General features: G+C 41.3%; 3 protein-coding genes across 3 annotated transcripts; 2 read left to right on the top strand and 1 right to left on the bottom strand.

Moving 5' to 3' along the window:
• The first annotated feature begins 485 nt into the window (after window positions 1-485).
• Window positions 486-6,863, top strand: LOC109467995. Its single transcript, XM_019766193.1, has 14 exons — window positions 486-575; window positions 928-1,173; window positions 1,415-1,510; window positions 1,942-2,070; window positions 2,337-2,417; window positions 2,816-3,014; window positions 3,394-3,583; window positions 3,811-3,976; window positions 4,230-4,411; window positions 4,637-4,848; window positions 5,186-5,380; window positions 5,737-5,889; window positions 6,228-6,382; window positions 6,602-6,863. The coding sequence occupies exons 1-13, from the start codon at window positions 509-511 to the stop codon at window positions 6,373-6,375; spliced, it is 2,064 nt and encodes a 687-aa protein (XP_019621752.1). The 5' UTR covers window positions 486-508; the 3' UTR covers window positions 6,376-6,382; window positions 6,602-6,863.
• Window positions 6,864-7,590: 727 nt separating this feature from the next.
• LOC109467357 (ankyrin repeat domain-containing protein 13D-like) lies at window positions 7,591-17,151 on the bottom strand. The gene is made up of 15 exons (XM_019765303.1): window positions 16,938-17,151; window positions 16,119-16,254; window positions 15,749-15,873; window positions 15,361-15,406; window positions 15,118-15,261; window positions 14,486-14,736; window positions 13,738-13,819; window positions 13,502-13,578; window positions 13,200-13,337; window positions 12,597-12,747; window positions 12,045-12,206; window positions 11,402-11,583; window positions 11,043-11,107; window positions 10,759-10,921; window positions 7,591-10,531 (listed from the first exon to the last, which is right to left on the bottom strand). Exons 1-15 carry the CDS (start codon window positions 17,037-17,039, stop codon window positions 10,454-10,456), a joined length of 1,902 nt encoding a protein of 633 aa, XP_019620862.1. The 5' UTR covers window positions 17,040-17,151; the 3' UTR covers window positions 7,591-10,453.
• Window positions 17,152-17,221: 70 nt separating this feature from the next.
• LOC109467302 (protein-lysine methyltransferase METTL21D-like) lies at window positions 17,222-20,579 on the top strand. Its single transcript, XM_019765249.1, has 3 exons — window positions 17,222-17,462; window positions 18,552-18,647; window positions 19,085-20,579. The coding sequence occupies exons 1-3, from the start codon at window positions 17,294-17,296 to the stop codon at window positions 19,603-19,605; spliced, it is 786 nt and encodes a 261-aa protein (XP_019620808.1). The 5' UTR covers window positions 17,222-17,293; the 3' UTR covers window positions 19,606-20,579.
• The last annotated feature ends 51 nt before the right edge of the window (window positions 20,580-20,630 follow it).

Below are 20,630 nucleotides of genomic sequence, written 5' to 3'. Positions count from 1 at the left end.
CTCAAAAAAAAAAAAAAGATCACGTCCTCCGATCCGAGGCTCTGGCCTGGCTCTAGACCTGGGTAGTTCATGGTACCTAGTGACAATATTATACGGAACTTATGGTAACAATTGAGGATGACACCCAGGCTGCTGAAGCTCCACGTCTCAAGACCTCAGTATATACGTACAGTGCCGATTCATAAAATTCCGCAAAAAGCCAGCATGTGCGTCGACGTCGCCATGTATACTGACCCATATTCACAATACCAGCTTTGTATGCCTTTGGTTTAGTAGCATTTTTATTTTGGGCCGGATTTTTTTTTTCGCCCGCGCACACTAGTTTGGGGGTCTTCGGAGGATGTCATCCAAAAAATTAAGACGGTGTGGCCTTATGTTTAATTCATGAGGGGCGGGGCTTCCCACCTGTGGGCCACACCTTGGCTACACCTGGCCTGGCGGGTATAAATACGGCACCGCCGGCCACAGTCGGTCATTTCTGGAGGCGGTGAACCGCACCGTGGTCGTCATGGCAGCTCTGCGTGGTCTGCTCCTTCTCTTCACCGCTTCTCTGGTTCTGGGATACTCTCAAGACGGTACGTCGCTCTATTTTACTTCACTTTTGCGTCTCTTGCGTACAAAATCGATGTATTCTTATAAGCCGGCGAATCATCATGCATTCGTGAAGTTTGTACGAAATATAATTCAGTGTCGTAGGCATGGTTCGTTGGGACAGCGCTTCTAGATTTCGTTCCCACGTGGTAACATGTTGTATCATGTTCATACGCTGGCAGATGCACAAATACCTGAGCCAAAACTTCGTCCCTTTCAATTTATTTGCGTCATTTCTGAAACGACCTAATGATGGGATTACAAAGTGTTTTTTTTTCACTCTGCGATATTTTGGAAGGTTATATTAATGTTGTCGTTTTTCCCGTGTCTGTGTAGTTCCGAACGACATCCCAGCCTACGCCAGCTCTGACGATGACAGCGGTTACCTGGGCGCTCTCGTAGACCTTTTGAACAACGGCCTGGCAGGCGCCCTAGAGCCATCGAAACGTGGAACGGACGAGGACGGAGGAACGGACGAGGACGGAGGCCAGGAGGAAGGAGGAACGGACGAGGACGGAGGCGAGGAAGAAGGCTCCGATGAAGGCCCTAAAGAAGTACCAGCACCCACGGAAAAGGCACCAAGTTAGTTCTATTACTGATTCGATTAGCCTTCTACATGTAGCAGTACATGAAACTTCTGTATTACTTTAGATGAAAGATTTTCTCCCTACAAGCCAAAAATTATGCATATTTGACCCTCGATGTCTTCAAATTACAACGTTTATTGCGACTGAAACTCGTATGCTTGGAATGAATTGTTCTTGTCTGTTTGCTGTAAAAAAAAAAGTTCTCAGCATACATTAACCATGGTTATATCATGCAGCCTTTGACTGCGACGCCAACCAGACCGTGTCGTTCAACTGGAGATGTGACGGCGAAGAAGACTGTGCCAACGGGAAGGACGAAGAAGACTGCGCCGGTAAGCGCCATTTTCTCTCCATGTAAATTATACAGGGTCTTGCATGTCTCGCCAAGCTAACTTAAAGTTGCTTTAAACTTAAATCAAAATTCCGTGTGCTTAAAAATTTTGCCCACGTGCACTTGGTCGTACTTGTCGCACAGAGCACTATTTAAAATACGTAACTTGCATCATCTGGTCAAGGCGCCTGCTACTTCATACATTTTACGTAACCCTCCTTGACCGCGGGGTCGTGTGTCGACTCGGAACCAAGAGGTCTCGGGTTCGAGTCCTGACATGCCACCGACCTCGTGCCCATGGGAAAGGCACTTTTCACAACTTTCTTCACTTCGCTAAGGTGAAAATGAGTATTGTATTGTCCCCTGTGTTGGTGCCGTCACCAGGTCTTGTGATTATATGATGGAATATATAAAAAAAACTTTAAATTTCAGGTTTCTGTGGGGACAATGGCTACCCGTCAGCCGAGTGCGCATGTGACAAGTGCAACTCTGCCCGAAACTCTCCCGTCTGTGCCTGTCCCTTCGCTGACTGTGAATCAGACTTGCCGGAATCTTGTGATGGTAAGCATTTGTTTTGTTCTTTTGGAAGGGGATCTTTTAGCATCTTTGATCTGCTAAGACCTATTGATACTAAGTTTTCTAACAAACTTGACCGATAGACGCATTGTGGAATTTAGTAATATATTTTGTACATCTAGTCGCTAGATGTACAAAATATATTCCTAAATTGCTACATACGGCAGCCGTATAAACGTAATTATCAACACATCCAATGATGGAGTACTTGATATTTCGTTATAAGAACTTTTTCCCGTAATTTCATTCAGGCGCAGAGACCTTCGATGAGCCGCTGTTCGGACTGAGCGCTTTGGGTTCCAAACATCCGTACGGCGGAAGGGTTGCCGCACGTAAGTGTAGAACACTTTCCTAGTGTACAGATTCCAGTCGCATCCACTCGTACATGCTCATATTCTTAAAAAGAATACCGCAACAGCGGCCCCGGTATGAGTGTACCGAAACATATTTCGTTCAGTAATATATAGAACACGCAAGTATGACATCTATGCCACCGTTTCCAATAACATTTCGCCAATGTGATTCACGTATTCCTGCCATGAATTTGATTATTATATTTCAGTCCATACTATTAAGATGAAATATCTTTTACCTCGCATTTCTCCTCCTGCCATTTAGTTAAAATGATTCAATTGCTTCATTTTTAGGCCAAATGACATGAAATTTCGCATGAAGACGGGGCCAAATACCCAGACGGTTTTTATACAGGCTGTAAATTATTTTTCTCCAGCTTGCTACGAGACTATTCAGTTGTTTTTCGTGGCCGACGGTTCGGCCAGTGTCGGCGCCATGAATTTTGAGCAGGTTAAGAAGTTCATGAGCGACGCCGTGGACTCGTTTGTGATCGGGCCCGGCCACACCACCGCTGCAGTCATACAGTACGCCTACGACTACCGACACGAAATATATCTGGGCCAATACCAAGACAGGTAACATTTGTGAATTCAAATTTGGTATCTCTTGACTCCCCAAGCAAATGTTTAGGCTTATTTTGGCGTGATTTTATGACTTCTTTATAAAGCTTTTTTTTGTACTGTTATTTTTACACCAGCTAAGTCATCAGATGACAAATTAAAACTGTCTGGCCAATTTGACACTCTTTGCAGCCACCAATACATCTTTAACATTCTGGTGGTCCATAAACTGCTCACCGAAATAGCTTGATCTAACTGTTTTGACAACAAGGCACCTTTTTTAAATCATTTTTAATATTTTTAGTCCTTATGCATGGAATACTCGGACTTTAGAAGTCGTTTTTAAGAGTCCTTCTGCATGAAATATAATACTTGACTATATTCGCATCCGCAGCGTTTCTCTGAAGAACGCCATCGCTTGCATCCAGTACCTGGACGGCGGCGGCACGCAGACGGCAGCGGCCATCAACGCCATGGTGAACGCGGCTATCCAGGTCCCCACTACCGGCAAGCGGATGGGCATGGTCATCACTGATGGGCGGAGTCAGGCGGGGAGGACGACTGTTCTGGACGCTTCCAACTATGTAAGTTTGATCCTGGCTGTTCATCACGCTTAGCAATTTAACCAGTGATAGAATGGCTATTAGCGGCTCGACCAATGAGACAGCGACTGCAGGTCCGTCAAATATTTGCGGGAGAGGCGGAGATTACATGAGCTGTGTATTCCTATAGCTTTCAACAGTTTCCGAATCCCTGCACCTTTACGTAGCGCCCAATGCGTAAGTCTTAGAATGTATATTTCTCGCATTAGGCTAGAGATAACGGCTTCACCATGTACGCTGTGGGAGTCGGTAACGCCGACAGCGCCGAGATGCTCCAAATCGCCGGCGACTCCAGCCGAGTCATGCACGTTCAAGACCACTCCCAGCTGGTGTTTGAAACCCTCAGACCACAAATACAAGGAGACTTCTGCCCAGGTTAGTACCATGTACATTTGTACATTTCTACAACCTATTTGCCTAGAAAATGAGTAACTGGTAACTTCAAGCGCCGGGCAAAATATTTTGTTTGATCTAATCTAACCTTCCACTTTTGACTGATGTCCAAACTTATCATATTACAGTAAGAGATTAAGACACTTAATTCATGCTTTAAAATGTTCGCTTTTTGTGCACGGTATATGTTTTGTAAAAGCCAACCTTTTGTCCTCTTCTCAACTGTTCACCTCAGATTACACGAACTGGACCATCTCCTGTAACGGAGACTCCATGACGGTGGCCATCCTGCGGTCCCGGATGCCCTCGCTCTCCGCCACGGACCTGCACCTGACCGACCCCTCCTGCGGCGCCACGGACAACGGCACTCATCTCGTCCTCACCAGCCCTCTCACCGGCTGTGGAACTTCTAGTTCCGTAAGTCACTTCAAATCCTTCTTGCTAGCCTATTTTCGTCTTGAAAACTGCAGGTTTCTAACTGTACTAAGAAACGAGGAGAAACAGACTTGTATTTACTTAATTGTTGCAACTTTACGATGTATACATGTAACGTTACCTGTATTTCATTATTTTGTGACTTGTACTTAACCCAGCCGGTATGTGTGTACCATTTTAAGGTCTTAATTCTTTGTCTTCCTGCAGGAGCAACCTAACAACATCGTGTACCGTAACCGTGTCACACAAGACTGGAAGAGACGGGCCCACAGTGAACCCATCATCAGGGACTGTGGGTTCATCCTGGACTTCAGCTGTGAGCTGCCCCGACACAAGACCGTGGTGGCCGACTATAACCCCATCGTCCAGCCGGACCGCTACTCGGAGCGGGGAAACGGACATATTCACGCCATTCTCAGGTATTGTACTATTTTGTATAGTGCTTTTCTTTTCAACATCGAAGTGCCACTCACTGCTCTTAACCCATCATTTCTAGAACCCCAATAGTTAACATCATGTTCTATAAAATCCCCATTTACTTAGCTACCAATGACATTCTCAATGCGAAACTTTAATAATATACTTCACCTTCGTCTAGTATTCGATTAATAGATGCTAATACAACGACCGAACGACTAAGAATAATAATCCTAGCTTTCCCTGCTGTCTACCTGTAACTTCATGCTCAGGACGTCACAACTGAGATGCTTTTAGCATTTATTAGGTCCTGAATGTTAACTGTCCATACCGTTGCAGGTTCTGTCGCGAGCCCGGCTGCCCGGCTTACATCACGGAGTACCCGGTCATGGCGCGTGTTTGTGAGGACATCTATGTGGAGATCCAGCTCATCACCGCCGATCCCGACCTCAGCATGCTGACGGAGCGCTGCGTGGCCAGGGACACACCGACAGTCGCCACCGGCACCACCGTGTACGAGCTCGTCAGAGATGGGTGAGTCTTGGTACTGTGTTCTACTAGTTTACTAATACTACTTTGGACACTTGCTAAAAGAGCGAGATTTAATGCTGGAACTAATTATTGGCCAACAACTATGTTCTAACTTTGTTGTAACCACGGCTACGTGGTGTCAACCAGTCTACAGACATTAATGGGTCTTTAGTTTCGTACCGCTCAACATTTCATGTGACTTGAACCAGCACACAAACGTTCGTAACTTCAGAAACGAGTAACTTTGCTTAGCTTCATAGCTTTCCATAGTTTGAAGTAGTTTTGAAGTGTTCAACGTACAATTTAGGTCTCGATCTCAAATCTCCATTGTTGCAACTCTCCCTTGTTGGTTCCCACAGCTGCCCCGTAGATCCGACCTATCACGAGTTAGCCGCTCCCAATCACGCCACGGACCGCTTCAAGTTCGAGGCCTTCAAGTTCGTCACCGACTTCCCGAAAGTATACCTGACCTGCGACCTTCTAGTCTGCAAGGCCTCTGATCCTGCAAACAGGTACGTTATGTTTCTCATCTGTATTCCATATTTCTCATCTGTATTTTATATAACTGCCTTAAAACTGCCAGTAAAACTGCCTTTCAACGGAACGACTCAATTAGGAGCTATGTTTATGAGACTAATAACTCCATGCAGATTGCACTTGTGAAATTCCTTTTCACATTCCTTTTCCAATTGCCTGAAAAAATGAGGTACAAAAAATGTACACGAATCCTACGACTTAACGTTTACAATCGCCTTAAAAAGACCACAAAGATGGTCAAAATCTAGGACTAAAGACCTTTTATATAAAGGAGTCTTTTCATTCCTTGAAACTTTTCCGTTTGCTCCCCCAGGTGTGCCCAAGGCTGTCAGCGCATGGTCATACCGATCGGGAAGCGGAAGCGGTCGGCGGACGACAGGATGGAGCTGAGGCGGACCGTCGTCAGCGGGCCCCTGGTCATGGAGATAGACGGCGATCGGAAATACATGGACACTATCTGAGCATCAGGTCCGACTGAACTTTGGCCTTTGTTAAAATTGCGCCGCTTTAATTTGACTAGTCTTTAAGAACGTAGCAATTTTAGTATGTGTATTACGTTTGGATTGGTTTAGATTTTCACATCAGGTTCTAGAACTATTTCCGTGGTAAATGCTTTAATTCTTGGACTAGTTAAATGTCATTAATGCCTTGTTCATCATTAAAAACTTGTTTTGTGCATTTTCACAGGTGCAGAAAGCCGACTTGCTGTCGACACCGTCAGCAAGATGAAAGACTGACTTTTGCGAGTTTGAAGGAAAAAGAGTACTAAATATATAAATGTATATAAATGTGATGTGAGAATATCGTTTGTGAGATTATTAGAAAACAACGCGTTGTGGCATGATGTATATAGTAGAACGACATTTCTGGTAGGGCATTGTATAAATCTGTTAACAATTTTGTACCAATATTGTCTTGTGAATTAAAAAAATGTCATAGAATGAATTTACTTGGTTGATGTCTTGTTATTTAACATAAATCATCGGTGAGATAGGTCGCTCTTTCATGAGTCTTTGGTTTACCGTTATTTCAACTGGGCGTTAAGAGATACAGCACTAATGATCTTGTCCCCCATGATCTTGTCCCATGACTAAATATAATTTTCAGTTACCTGCTTTTTAACACCGATGCACAAAACATTCTAAACATTAGAAACGTAGAACTCAGTTTATGAATTTCAAATAGTTTTACCTTACATAAAGTCCATTAAATCAAGTCTGCCTAGTCTAAAACTGACCCAACTGACCCGAATTTCCCTAAGTGCCATGTTGCAATTTTGTTTTAAGTCCCCTAAGTATCATTAAGTATGAAAAGCATAACCAGTTTAAGAGTACAATTTCTTACAAATAGCACCAACTGCATACTGAAAAATAAAACTTTTTAAGACCATTACACAAATTGTCCACAAAAGAAAAGACATGTTTTCTTAAGTTACTTTTTAGCATTAGATAAGTTCTGAAAAGGCAGAGTTCAAATATCCTGTCAACTTAACTTACCTTTCATAATGATCTTCTATTTGCACGCTTGGATCACTTTTTGGGTTTGAAATATTATCATGGTTTAGATATGACCCGCAATTTACTTTAAGTATTACTTATTCCTAGTGAGGCCTATTGCATTTTGATTTACCCTCGCATTCAAGTATACACCAAAAAACAAAGCACAGAAAGTGAGTATTCTTTTCATTTATTTACAGCTACATTTTGACAGTGGTTGCTCATAATAGATGCACTGGTCAGTACAGCATGCTACTCCTAATAATACTTCCTAGTATACATAACTTCAAGCTTACTTTGCAGTGTGAAGTGACATGGTAAATAGCATAGTTTGGAGGCAAGCTTCTTCTTCAGCCCTTAAACACTGTGAGAATAAAGATATAACCATCAACTAAGACACTTAAATACATACAGATATACATAATTACAACTTTTAAACAGATATGTTATTGCACTTTTAAGTAGGTGGAAACATAATATAAGCCTCTTCTCCTCTAGTCTTTCCCATAGACTCATTCTATAATTAACATTAATGAGAGTGACAGAAACAGCAACAAGACTTAGTGATAATAACAAAGTTTTGGAGTACATAATACATATAATTTGTGGAGAGAATATACAAAATATACATTTAGCATTGAAATAATTCCAACTGAAATTGTTATGTATCATTTCACTGTGACTAGAGGCAATTTTTCAGAACCATTTTTTCCATATTGTATAGACACTGTATTATAGTGGAAGAAATCTAAAGCCAACAACATGCATACATGTATCAAATATGACAGTATAGCATATCACAGTTCATGACATTCTGTAGGTATTCCCATCATGCAACTGTACACAGTTGGTATTCCCATGATGCAACAGGACCCAACAGTGTGTTGCCAACATCCAATGACAGACTTTGGTTGTGTAACAACATTTTTCACTGAAATGCACAAGATAATATCAATCTTATACCATTCTTATCATTCCCTTTGTAAAACTGGATACATTATAAATTAGCATATGATGTTATTTTTATAAAAAGCTGAAGCACATGCAATAATACATGATGTTTTTGGTGATCTATAAAACATAGCAGTAATTGACTGTTGTAGGTATAGAGATACTGATACAACTATAGGACACATGCTAAACTGCTAGTATATTACATAGCATTGCTGCTGTCCTACCCTTTTGTGTCCCTTTACCCAATTACCACCTTGGACACCATTTTAAATATGTACAACTTACTAGGCATTACATGAGGAGGTATACTATTGTTTCATGCTCTTTCCTTCGTATCATAACAGTACTTGAACAGTATTAGAACAGTACATATTATAAAGCAAAGGTCTACACTGCTACATCATTCAGAACACTCCCTTCCTATCACATAGAGGTTACAGTTCTAACATTTCAGTCATGGCGCTTGTCTTTTTTCTCTTACATGGAAGATTTTTAGAGGAATATCACTGATCTCACAAAGGAAAAGTTGCTTTTGTTAATGTTTATGAACAGTGGTGAATTAAAATCATAACATTTCATATTGGCTGTACTAGTCATGAGAGGCACTGTACAGCAAGAACTGTGGCAGCAAAAATGCTCAGTGACTAACAGAAACCATGAGAAGCATAGAAAGCCGTAGACTGTCTTCCAAGACAAAAAGAGCCCATCTATTACATGTATAAGCAATAGTCCTGCATGTACATGTACACTGTAGCCCTGCAACTATCAACTGTCATCCATTAGCACCTGGTGATTTTTACATATACATGGTGAATATGACATCTTGCACATTGTAAACAAGCAAATGATAATACAAACATAATTCAAGTAAACAGCATTCTCACAATCATTGTGCAATCTTTAGTTTTCTGACTAGCTACAGGTTTTAGCTGGTCATATGTGTACAGGTGTTTTAGGATCTCAAATTTGAAAAATTTTGTCCAAACAAATGCCAAATTTAGAATGCATGCATGGTGTTTCAAGCTCTTTTGCTAAGGGATGAAACCAAGAGCTCATTTTCCACAAATGTCAAAAAAAGGCAGCCTCTGAATCAGAATCAGTCCTACAAAAATCAATTCAATGCAACTTTTCTGTAAACCTTTATGGTCACAGCAAATAGTTTACGTTTGCCTCAATAAAAATCACATTGCACAAGAAACATTATTTTCATTTTGATTTGGCAACAAGACAACATAGCTTTGAAGATGAACTCAACATAACATTAAAAAATCTTATATTTACAAAAGTCTTAATAGTATATCATAGGCCATTTCAGGTATGGATTATGATTTAGTACGGGGGCATATCTGAGCAAAACAGATACTCATTTTTCATTATTTTTGGTTGTTCTTGTTGCTTGCTAATATTTTCCGCACTCTATTTATCATCTTCCTTGCACCAGTTTTATTCCTTGTTAAACTTGTGCCACCCAACAACTGTTTGTCTCATATGAAAATCCTGTTCAGGTGACAGAACACAACAAATAATACTTACTGCATTCTAAAATAGAAAATCAGAATAACACACGATATAAATCATACAAAATCACAGAAAAACAATGTGTGTACTACAAATCCTAAAGCTTGTGGTTTTGAGTAAGCAATTAATCAGGTTGCCTTCATTGTGAATGAAACCCTTTTTTCCCCTGGCAAGGGGAGGCAAATCTCAAGACAATTTTCTAACATCACCCCCAGAATAGCAATGGAATAGCCTTCACCATGACTCCAGAATAATAATATATCACGACCTTGCTGGCTAAAACAAGGTCTTCCAATTAAACTCCCTTTTCTCAAAGAACTAAAAAATAAGAAGTTCTTTTTGCGTTTTGTAACGATAAATCAACATTTCCTAAAGAGTTTAGTCAGCAAACAATGCATTAAGTTTATAGTATAAGCAACTTATCTAAAGTTTGGCATTGGTTACTGCATCATGGTACGTGTAGTTTATAATATGCAAAACAGCACTAAAGGGTCGAGGGTCATCTGACCTCAGACCAGCACATTTGATAAGCGGGGGTGTTGAGGGTTGCCTGCAAGGTGGGACTGTACCATCATTTGTCTGTGAGGGACAACTGGAGAATCCTTTCTAGTTCTTCTTCCTCTTCCTTTCTTCGTCTATCTGCTTCTGCCTATAGAGGTGAAAAGAGAAAAAATACATATGGTCAGACAGGAGTCTAAATCCCTCCTGCTATAAAATTGCAACATGATGTAACCCAACACTAGTTACCATGGTAACAGATAGTCTGGTTCAGGTCATTGACCTTCATTGTTTGCACAAGAAGAAACAGAGCAAAAACAATAAATTATGTTTTCCTTTGGTAAACATAAACTAAATCCAAAAGGTCATTGCCCCCACCTGCTCCTTGGCTGACATCTCCAGCGCCAGTCTGAGCTGTGCGTCCATGTCGTTGGGTGGGGCCTCGGCAACGGGCTGGACCACTGGGGCAGGGCAGGACTCCCCCGCTGCTGCTTCTGGAATGGACTCACCCTGAGCCAACATCAAACTCTCTTGGATAGCCCTGGAGTAAGAGGAAATGGACATGTTATCTAAACAGGGCTTCTTACATAAAATCTTACACAACTGAGGCAACACCAATTTAATCTAATTCTAATAGGTTGTACATCACATTGTATATATACCTCTGAAGTTGTTCATTTTCATACTCTTCTGGAGTTGTAGCTCCAAGAGCTTCCAGCATGGTCATCTGTGGACAATAAAACAATGAGCATTACTACATACCATGGGTGCACCAGTGCACCCAACTATTTTTGTAGGTATTTCTGTACATATTAAATGTAGTATAAAGGATATTCTTGCGATCTAATTGTCAGAAAAAATAACAAAGCCTTTTTTTAATTTCACATTCATTATCCATGAAAATATTCAATAATTAAAAAATACAAGATTACATCCATTCATTGTGCTGGTTCTCATGTCAATACACAGTAAAAAGATTTCTATTGAGGCGTTGCCAAAAACAAGAACTAAGTGTCCTGACCTGATCACCCACCACGGCGCCGTTAGCCTCTAACAGGCTCTGCTGGATGGCAAACTGCAGCAGGGCGTCGTCCTCGTCATGGTGACGCCTGCGTTCCCTGCGACCCGAGGCCTGGACTTGGTTATAACCAAGAGGAGCCTCGAAGGTCATGGGGTCAATGTCACAGACCATCTTGGTAGCTCCTATGGAGATCAAAAGGTCTTGTTAAAGAATCTAGTATAGTGTTCAACTTGCATGTATAGCATAATATGTTGAACTTTGACAAAATTTGCATACAGGGATGTCTCTCCAAATATTGAAGTAAGGATGTCTCTTTGATCAAATTTGGACATAAGGAGGTCTCTTTGACCAAATTTGGACATAAGGATTTCTCTTTAACCAAATATGAAAGTAAGGATGTCTCTTTGACCAAATTTGGACATAAGGATGTCCCTTTGATGACCAAATTCAGACGTAAGGATGTCTCTTTGACCAACTATGAACATAAGGATTTCTCTTTGCCCAAATTTGGACATAAAGATCTTATTTTGACCAAGTTTGGACATAAGGAATAAATATGGAAGACTTAGTATCTCTTTTGACCAAATTTGGACATAAAGATGAGTCTTTGACCAAATTTGGACACAGGAATGTTCCTGCCCACCTGGAGTGGCAGCCAGCAGTGTCTCCTCCTCAGTGGGTGATTCCACTTCCTCCTCAGTAGGGGACTCCACTTTGATGGCCGCCACCCCGTCCACTTCTTCATCCGTCCCGTTCAGGTTCCCGAATGTGATGCGAGCATTCAGCACGTGGAACAGTGGAATTTCTACAGAGAATGATAATGGTGAATGCTACAAATGTGAAAAAAAGACATGTACAAAGTGCATATGCCCAAGGCACCCCCATACCAAATTTCAGGTCAATTTATAGTGACATAATACATTTTTATCTTGAAATAGAAAACTGAAAAACAAACATCTACAATCAGAGATACTAATTAATAAAGAGAAATTAAAGATAAAAGTTATACATTCCACCAAAAAATCCCATACCAAATTTAGTTTAATATCTGGTCATTTCAGGGCACAGGAGCACAAAGTATACATTTTTAATTTTAAACCAACAATAGGAAAAAAAACTCACTAAAAGAAAATAATCCCAAACATTTACACCCTAACCTCTGACCTATACGACCTCTAACCCTATGTCCCCTGACCTATTTTGACAGGGAAGCCAGATGGGAGCTGTAGCGTGATGAAGTCCTTGAGGCGAGCGAAGTGTGCGTTACTGCGGGCCATCAGGTCAATAATGGGCAGTAACTGGTCCTGCAGAGTCAGGGGGAACTGGTCACACAGCCACAGGGTAGCCTACAGGGGACAGGACAAAACACATCAAAACACATCTTCCATGAATAGTTTCTTCAGGTTGGTAAGACACTGAGTAGACAGACTCTTTTTACACAACCAAGTCTTTTATTCAGCCGACATTTCGGTGACCGTTTGTCACCTTCCTCAGGGCAATTCTGACTGGTTCACATTGTATTGCAGCACAGGTGTCACTGCTAAAGATGCATTCCCAAATGTACAATATTTACATATCTACACATATGCACATATATGCCCATTCGTATTTCATTTTTTTTCTAAAGGCTCTCTTGAGTCTATGTCTCCAGACATGGTGGTAAAGAGACTGTTACGGCATGATAAATAAAATTCTGATTCACACTTTACCACTGGATAAAATTGAAATCTCATAATTATAATCTTCACAAACCCATTCAAGAGTTTGTGTAACACAAACTGTTCTTCACTAATCTCACCTTAAACTTCTGTGTTTTTGTGGTCTGTTCTATGGGCCTGCCGATGTCCCTCTCTCCAAGGTCAAACTCCTGGTCAAAATACTCCTCCGCCATGATGTTAGTTGGGTTGGTTGGGTTGGAGAAAACAAGAGTTTCATTCTGAAGAGAGGGCAAAAAACAAATTCTTATATGAATCATGCTGTTCACAAAATCATAAGCGAACAACTAGTTAGAGATCCATATGTCCAAAAAACATGGCAGACGGATACCACTAAAGCCCTGAAGAGTGATACTTTGTGTCACAAAGACTCTGTATCACTCACCCCTTCTGCACCCTTCAAATTCTCTTCATGTTCCTCCACTATGCCAAGGAAAGACTGGAAAGGTGTCTTGTTTGCTTCTGTTGCAGAGTAGAAAGCAATGACAATGTTTAGACATGGCAAAGACAATACATCAATATGGCAAATGTCTTACTATACAATATCTGTGTCCCAAAGAAACAAAAGGAAAATGTGAGGAGCTCATCTCAAAAAGAATGGATTAGTTTGCTTCTCTTTACCTCTAGTTCTCTCCTTTTCTTCCTCAGTCAGGTGCTCAGTTCTGGTTCTGGTGACCACTTCTACATTGTGTGCACCAAATACCTACAGAAGACAGTAGCACTTTTAGTACATATGGTTATTCTGCAACAGGGGCATAAACAGTAGTGTCTACATATTAAGGCAATACAGGAATCAGCACCATTGCAGCAACAGTGAAGTTGGTATGTTGGTCATCAAGAGGACAGCAACAGAACGAGTAACAGCAATAGTATGAAGAACATTCAGCACCAAGGACAACAACAGCAATGTTATCATAAAGGTCAATCAGCACCAAGGACAGCAACAGGGATGTCAGTATGAAGGTCATTCAGCACCAAAGACAGCAACAACAATGTCAGTGTGAAGGTCATTCAGCACCAAGGACATCAACAACAATGTCAGGGTGAAGGTTATTCAGCACCAAGGACAGCAACAGTGATGTCATTATGAAGGTCAATCAGCACCAAGGACAGCAACAACAATGTCAGTATGAAGGTCATTCAGCACCGGGGCAGCATTGTTAATATGGAAGCCATTCAGCAGCAAGGACAACAACAGTGATGGCAGTATATCAGTTTTATCAAAGAGTTCATACAATGCTGCCACTAGTCTATTACATGATCTTATTGCTTATTATTGTATCATATCTACCTACCTTAATTTTTAAGAAATCTCTCCTACTGTTATCTACAAAAATAGTGCCTCACCTATAAGAATGAAATCTCCTACCTTTGCGTCATAGCCATTGACAGTTTCACTCTTATCACTCCTCCACCCCCATATCCCAGACTTGGTTCTCTCAAACGCGATGTTCTTGGTCTCCATGTGAACCGTGACGATCGGCTGACCCATGCGGGCGCAGACGATGTCGTCGGTGGGCGTCATGGCGTCCGGGCTAAGCTGGGGACCGTTCATTTGTAGACTTTCCACGAAGACAAGATGGCGGTCATGGTCCACCTCCATCAGCGTGGCAGAGTCAACTGGAATTAACAAAGTGTTAATCATTGAAGGCCATACATTACAAACGAAATAACTTGCAAAATTGACATAACTGCTTACACCTGGGTTTAAAAACTATTTCTTTTTTGCAATACTTGTTTAAATGTGTTCTTTAACTTCCCAAATACATGTTTTTTCTTAGTCTCAAAAATTTGCGCAGGTGGATTTTCAACATAATATGTGTTGAGAGAGGGGAAACCTGTAATGAGACTGCAATGAAATGGACTTTTGTTGCCAAAACAATACGAGCATTTGGGGCTTGATTTGTATCCCGATGACTGGTGATCTTCTTTTCAAACCAGAAAACATGTAGCAATGAATTTGAGGGTCATTATCCAATCAGTGTGCACTTATCAGCTTACCTTCTCCCTTAAAGATGTAGCTCCTACTGCCCCGCTGCCAGGACATCTGGTCAAACCCCAGCAGGGTGGTGTCCACACGGACATAGCTGCCTTTCTTCCACAGCTTGTAGGTGTCACTAGGACACATGCGGGACACTAGAGGGACTGGGGAAAAAGGACAACAGTCAGGCAAACATTTGGCTACAGGGTCACAGTCAGAGTAAAAGAAGATAGAAAATTTTTAGGTCAAGTAGTTCAACTTACCCCAACTTGTGAACTCCCATTTCATTTCAACATAAAAGTCAGGAGTCTGGGGGAGGGGGGGGCATAAAAATACATATTAGAAAATTTTTAAGTGGTTTAATTTGATATTATGAATTAGCCAAGTTAGCTTAGAAACAGCATAGTAAAGCTTAGGTTGCTATTTTGTGAAGATTTTTTGTCCAATCCTTGTTGTAATCTCCCATAAGAACACAGTTTAACAAGAAAATGCATGTAACTTATGACTATAAGAAAACTGTAGACTCTAATTCCCATTTGTTTTAAATTTTGAGGGTTATAGTAATTTGGAAGAAACAGCAGCTCCCTGATATTTGGTTGCAGGTATTACAAGTTGCAAATGAGATTTCTGAAAAGCTGAATCAGTACTGACCGATCGTAGTTTAGCCAAGAGTTCGGGCACCCCGTCTATCCTGAGAGAGGCTCGCTGGAAGTCCCTGTGCTTCAGGGTCAGCTGCACCAGCTCTGGGTTCCCTGTGCTCACTGCCTCCTGTAACACTGCAGCATGGACACAGACATTACCAGCTTCTCTATGGTATCAGGCATTGTTGCTTGCTAAGGACATTTGGTTGTGCTTGGACTACAATACAACGGAGGTACTAGTTTTGTACATTGTCTTTTTTTTTCTTATCTTGAGCGTGGTTCTGGACTGGTCATTGACCTTATTGGTTTGGAGCAGAAGAAGAGGAAACAGAGCAAAAACAATGTTTTACTTCGGTAAACATAAAACTTTTGTGTCCCACCTGTCCATCCACAAGCGTTCTCCGTGCTGATGAGAGCGCCGTGGCTCAGTAAGGCTCGCGTACTCTCCAGGTGACCCAAGGTCACGGCCAGGTGCAGCGCCGTACGACCTCGTGGGTCCATCCGCTCAAGGTCATGCTGGGGTCAAGGTCATAAAAACATGTACAACATCTTTCAATCAACTAATGTAGTCTTTTGGCTGAAATACTGACATGATGTTGATAATTCTTGTCACTATTCAAACATTATTTTACCTGAGGCAATATTATTTTTTTCTCATTGGTTCAAGTTCAACTTCAAGGAAATGACAAGCTTTCTTGCTTCCTTTAAAATACGCTGCCATATGCTAACTTCATAGCCTGATGAGTATTGGAACTCACTGCACTGGCTATTGAACTGTTAGTGTTATCTGATCGTTGCTGTTATTTTTCTGTCAAATATTTACTGTTTCGTGCTACATAATTCATGGGCACTGCAGGCCGAAAATTAGGTGGAGTAAATGACATTGTTACTAATATTTTTCATTAGTTTCCTTGATATTTACTTTCAGTTTCATTCGGAAATTATATGGTTACATCGGTTCCCAGTATTTTGTGCTTCTGTGGTTTGAGTCTTTGACACAAATTTATTGAGTTGGGACTTTTAAAACGTCAGCCCAAATTTTGGGAACTTAACACTTCTTCCTGTTACAGTCCATGTCGCTGTCTACTACAAAAAAAGCCAGATGAAATAAACAATCTGCAACCAATGAACCGGTAACGCCCCCCCCCCTCCCATCGATCTCTAAAAAAAAATTTCGAACTCCCGCAAAAAAAACTCACCTGATTTTCCCGCAGCTCTTCGAGCAGTTCGTGAAACTTGTTGTGCCAGACGAGCCAGTGGAGCGGGAACTGCTCCCGGATCTGTTCGGCGGTGATCGGCATCGCTTGGCGTCAAGAAACGGCGCAAAACAAGGCCAAATGTTCCAACAACATTCGCGATTTTCTACTCAAACCGGAAGTACAAAAATGGGCTGACTGTTATTTCCCATCACGCACTGCGTCTAGGTCACAGGTCAAAATATTAAAGGTCAAAGGTTACTTAAGGGGCGGGTTGGGTTTTTTTTCCAAGGGGGGCGGGTCTAGATTTTTACAGTACAGTTTAACGTTAAATTTAAGGTTCTAAAACTAACAGAAAGATGGAAACGGAGGAGTGGAGAGAAGAGGGGATGGAGAGGCACTTCTGGCCGCCGATGTTTCTGGACCCGAGTTATCGGTGGGAGGAGTACAGAGTGGGGAGAGGGGTGACACTCCGGCTCCTGGCGGTACAGGACGGAGGGGAGGACAAAACAGCCTCCTGTCTGACAGGTTGTTGTTTAGTCTAGATCGATTGTGTGAAGCCTGAAGGTGATTTTGGTGTGCTTGTTTTAGTAGTAGACGTAGAAGTAGTATATTTACTAACTTGTTATTAACGTTAACGGCAGTGAACCTTAATCCGACACTTTTCAACACTCCTCTGTTAACGTTAGGATCTAGCACTGATATGCAAAATCTTTTAATTGCTTTACGAACTCAATAAGGTATACAGCATAAACAAGGATCAACAAGAGGGCACAGTTGCAAACTGGAGGTCCCTTTGGCCAAGGGAAGAGTTAGACGACAGTCATTTAGCGTCCGGGTCGTTAGGGATTGGAACAGTCTACCACAGGCCGTAATTGACTCAGAGTCAGTAAATGAGTTCAAGACGAACCTAGACAAATACTGGGAGAGCATAAAGTATAACACTGAGTGAAGTCGAGATTGGGATCACCACAGGATTACCTCTCATCCCGAAGACGGTATCAAGGTATCAAGGTATAAAAACTTGAAACAGTGAGCTAACGAAGTCAACATGTTGTGGAGATGAGGTCATGAAATTTTCAGCCTGTTATATATCATTTAGTTACTATATATTATTAAGTACAATGTATATTACTGGTAGCAATGCCACTGTTGTTGTTGTTTATCGTTCTGATCATTCACACCAGCAAGCAATCCATCCCTACAAAACTAGAGGGCACCAATTGCAACACAAATTACAGATGCCATATGCTAAACCAAACGTCAGGAAGAAATTCTTCAGTGTGAGAGTAATTCAGGCATGGAACAAGCTACCATGAGTAAATCAGTCGATGAGTCATTCGATTCAAGAACAGCATTGACAAATACATAAGGCCCACGATGGACAATAGGCTACCCACCCACTTACTCCTAATTGCAGAGACGTAAGTCTCAGCAATTCAGGTAAATCCAGGTGAAGTGTTAAGGTGAAGCATGTGTTAAGGTGAAGCATGATGACTATGGCTCGCGTATTTAAGGGTGATGTGGCTTTAATATAGACAGTGGTTCGCCGTTTTAACTGCATGGTTTGTATGAAATGTATGCTTCTTATTGTGTTGACATCCCTTTATCCAACAGGTCAGATGGTTTGGCCAGCAGCTAGGGTTCTGTCACGGTATCTTGTGGACCAACCAGAGCTGGTGCAGGATAGAACAGTACTGGAGCTTGGAGCAGGTCATTCTAAACTTTCTTTTGTGAAAGTTCATCTTTAGTACAAGCCTGATAATGCTATTGATGGTAAAGATCAATCCACCCATTTGTGTCTGTCATATCATGAGCACTCAGATTGTACATGTAGTAAAACAGTTGAATATTGAATATATCAAATGGTAGAGAGAAAACAAGCAAATAAAATCATGTGATGGGGTTATCCCTTTACTGCACATCTTTTTTTTAGAATTCTAGAAGCTAGCAACATTTTCCCCTGATCATTCTTTTATCAAATAGCATGAAGTCCTCAAACTACAGTTCTTTTTCATCTCATTTCAGCACCATATGGGACTTCGGCTTATTTGCACAGTACCAGTAATGGCAGTATTAACTTTCTTTGGAAGCATGCATACTTTATTCTTTTACATTATTATTTCTCCACATTCACTCCTACACTACAGGTACGGGCCTACTCGGTTTAGTTGCTGCCAGTCTCTCACCCTGTCCTAGAAAAGTGGTCCTGACTGACAACAACATGACTACGTTGGACATGATAGAAGCAAACATCGAAGAAAACTTTCCCGCTCAAGCAGCAACGACTCCCCACTGTGCCCATCTCCACTGGGGAGAAAACCTTGACAAATTCCTCCACGACCATGGGAAATTTGACGTCATCTTAGGCGCAGACGTGATCCTCTGGATGCAGTACATTCAGCCCTTGTTCGAAACCGTAAAGAACCTTCTTTCACAGTCAGAAACTGCCACGTTTCTTCTGTGTTATCAGTGCAGACGTGCAGAGCTTAAGCACAAGGTGCATGAGGCAGCTAAAGAGGTACATCTGGTTGGCAAAGAAATTCAACTACAAGGAAACGCAGCCTTCTCAGAGCTGGAGAATAAAACAAAGGACACCCTACATCTGATAGAATTTTCTCACCAGTTTGTTAACACGTGTGAAACAAATGCAGTATGCAGTACCATATAGTGGCTGCAACGTTCTTAATAATCTTTGACAATATGAGAGTGTCTTTTACAATTTTAATATAGTGATAATCTCTACTGAAGGTGCAGGGTACTAATGAAATTACATGTATCTATTTTCTTGGAGCACCAGGAAGAACTTTTCCAAATGATCTTGTCAAGATATCTTGTCCTGTACTTTTTGGCCAATTTTGTGATCTGGCCTTTTTTAGAACAAAAGTAGGACTGCTACTAGTACTAGTAAATGTCATTCTGAGAGGTTCTGCAGTTCATAAGAGATTTTATCTGCTATGTATGTATGTCCTAATCTTGAGTGCTGGCATCCAGTACTACAGAATAATTTTTAGATTTACCAGTCTGTGTTGAAGGTGCATGGGCTGCAGTGTATTATTGTAGTTCTTATTCTGTGTCCTGAGTGCTGGCATCCAGTACTACAGGATAATTTTGAGATTTACTAGTCTAGTTGCCCCGACGGCAGTAAAGACTGCTATGGGACCGGTGAGGTGAGGTGAGGTTGAAGTTGCATGTGATGCAGTACATTACTGTAGTTCATACTCTAGATGTGCTATATTTTGCCTATCAGTTATGCCAAATGTTTGCTGTTTTGTTGAAACTTATTATCCAGCTATTGTTTTCTAGCATTGTTGCATTGACTGTCAGACAGAGCTTCATCATTGTATTTTAGCAAGACATTTAAGCAAGTTGCAAGGCATTTCCAAGCTGCTAGGGGGCACATATGCACAAGCCCAGAAGCCATCAGTCATTATGGACAGCTTTATCTTGTAATTGTGCATGTGTCATATTATGATCCCCTTTCTGTGTGCTGTTTTAGATTGAAAATTGTTTCATCTACAGTGCTTTTGAGATTGTTTTGATATGAAAATGTATTCTACTACTAGTAACCCATGTGTGTTGTGTGGTAAAAATACATATTTTTACATTTTCATCAGTATCATATCCTTTCTTTGAGGTATCCAAATACAAAAATAGCCCCTACAATTTTAGTCTAATAAACAAGCACCTTCAAAC

This window comes from Branchiostoma belcheri, unplaced genomic scaffold, assembly GCF_001625305.1.
Source record: "Branchiostoma belcheri isolate BF01 breed outbred unplaced genomic scaffold, Haploidv18h27 scaffold1, whole genome shotgun sequence".
In the NCBI taxonomy this organism is placed as follows: Eukaryota; Metazoa; Chordata; class Leptocardii; order Amphioxiformes; family Branchiostomatidae; genus Branchiostoma; species Branchiostoma belcheri.
Note: the sequence above shows the minus strand (reverse complement) of the source record. Positions and strands in the feature narration are given on the sequence as shown.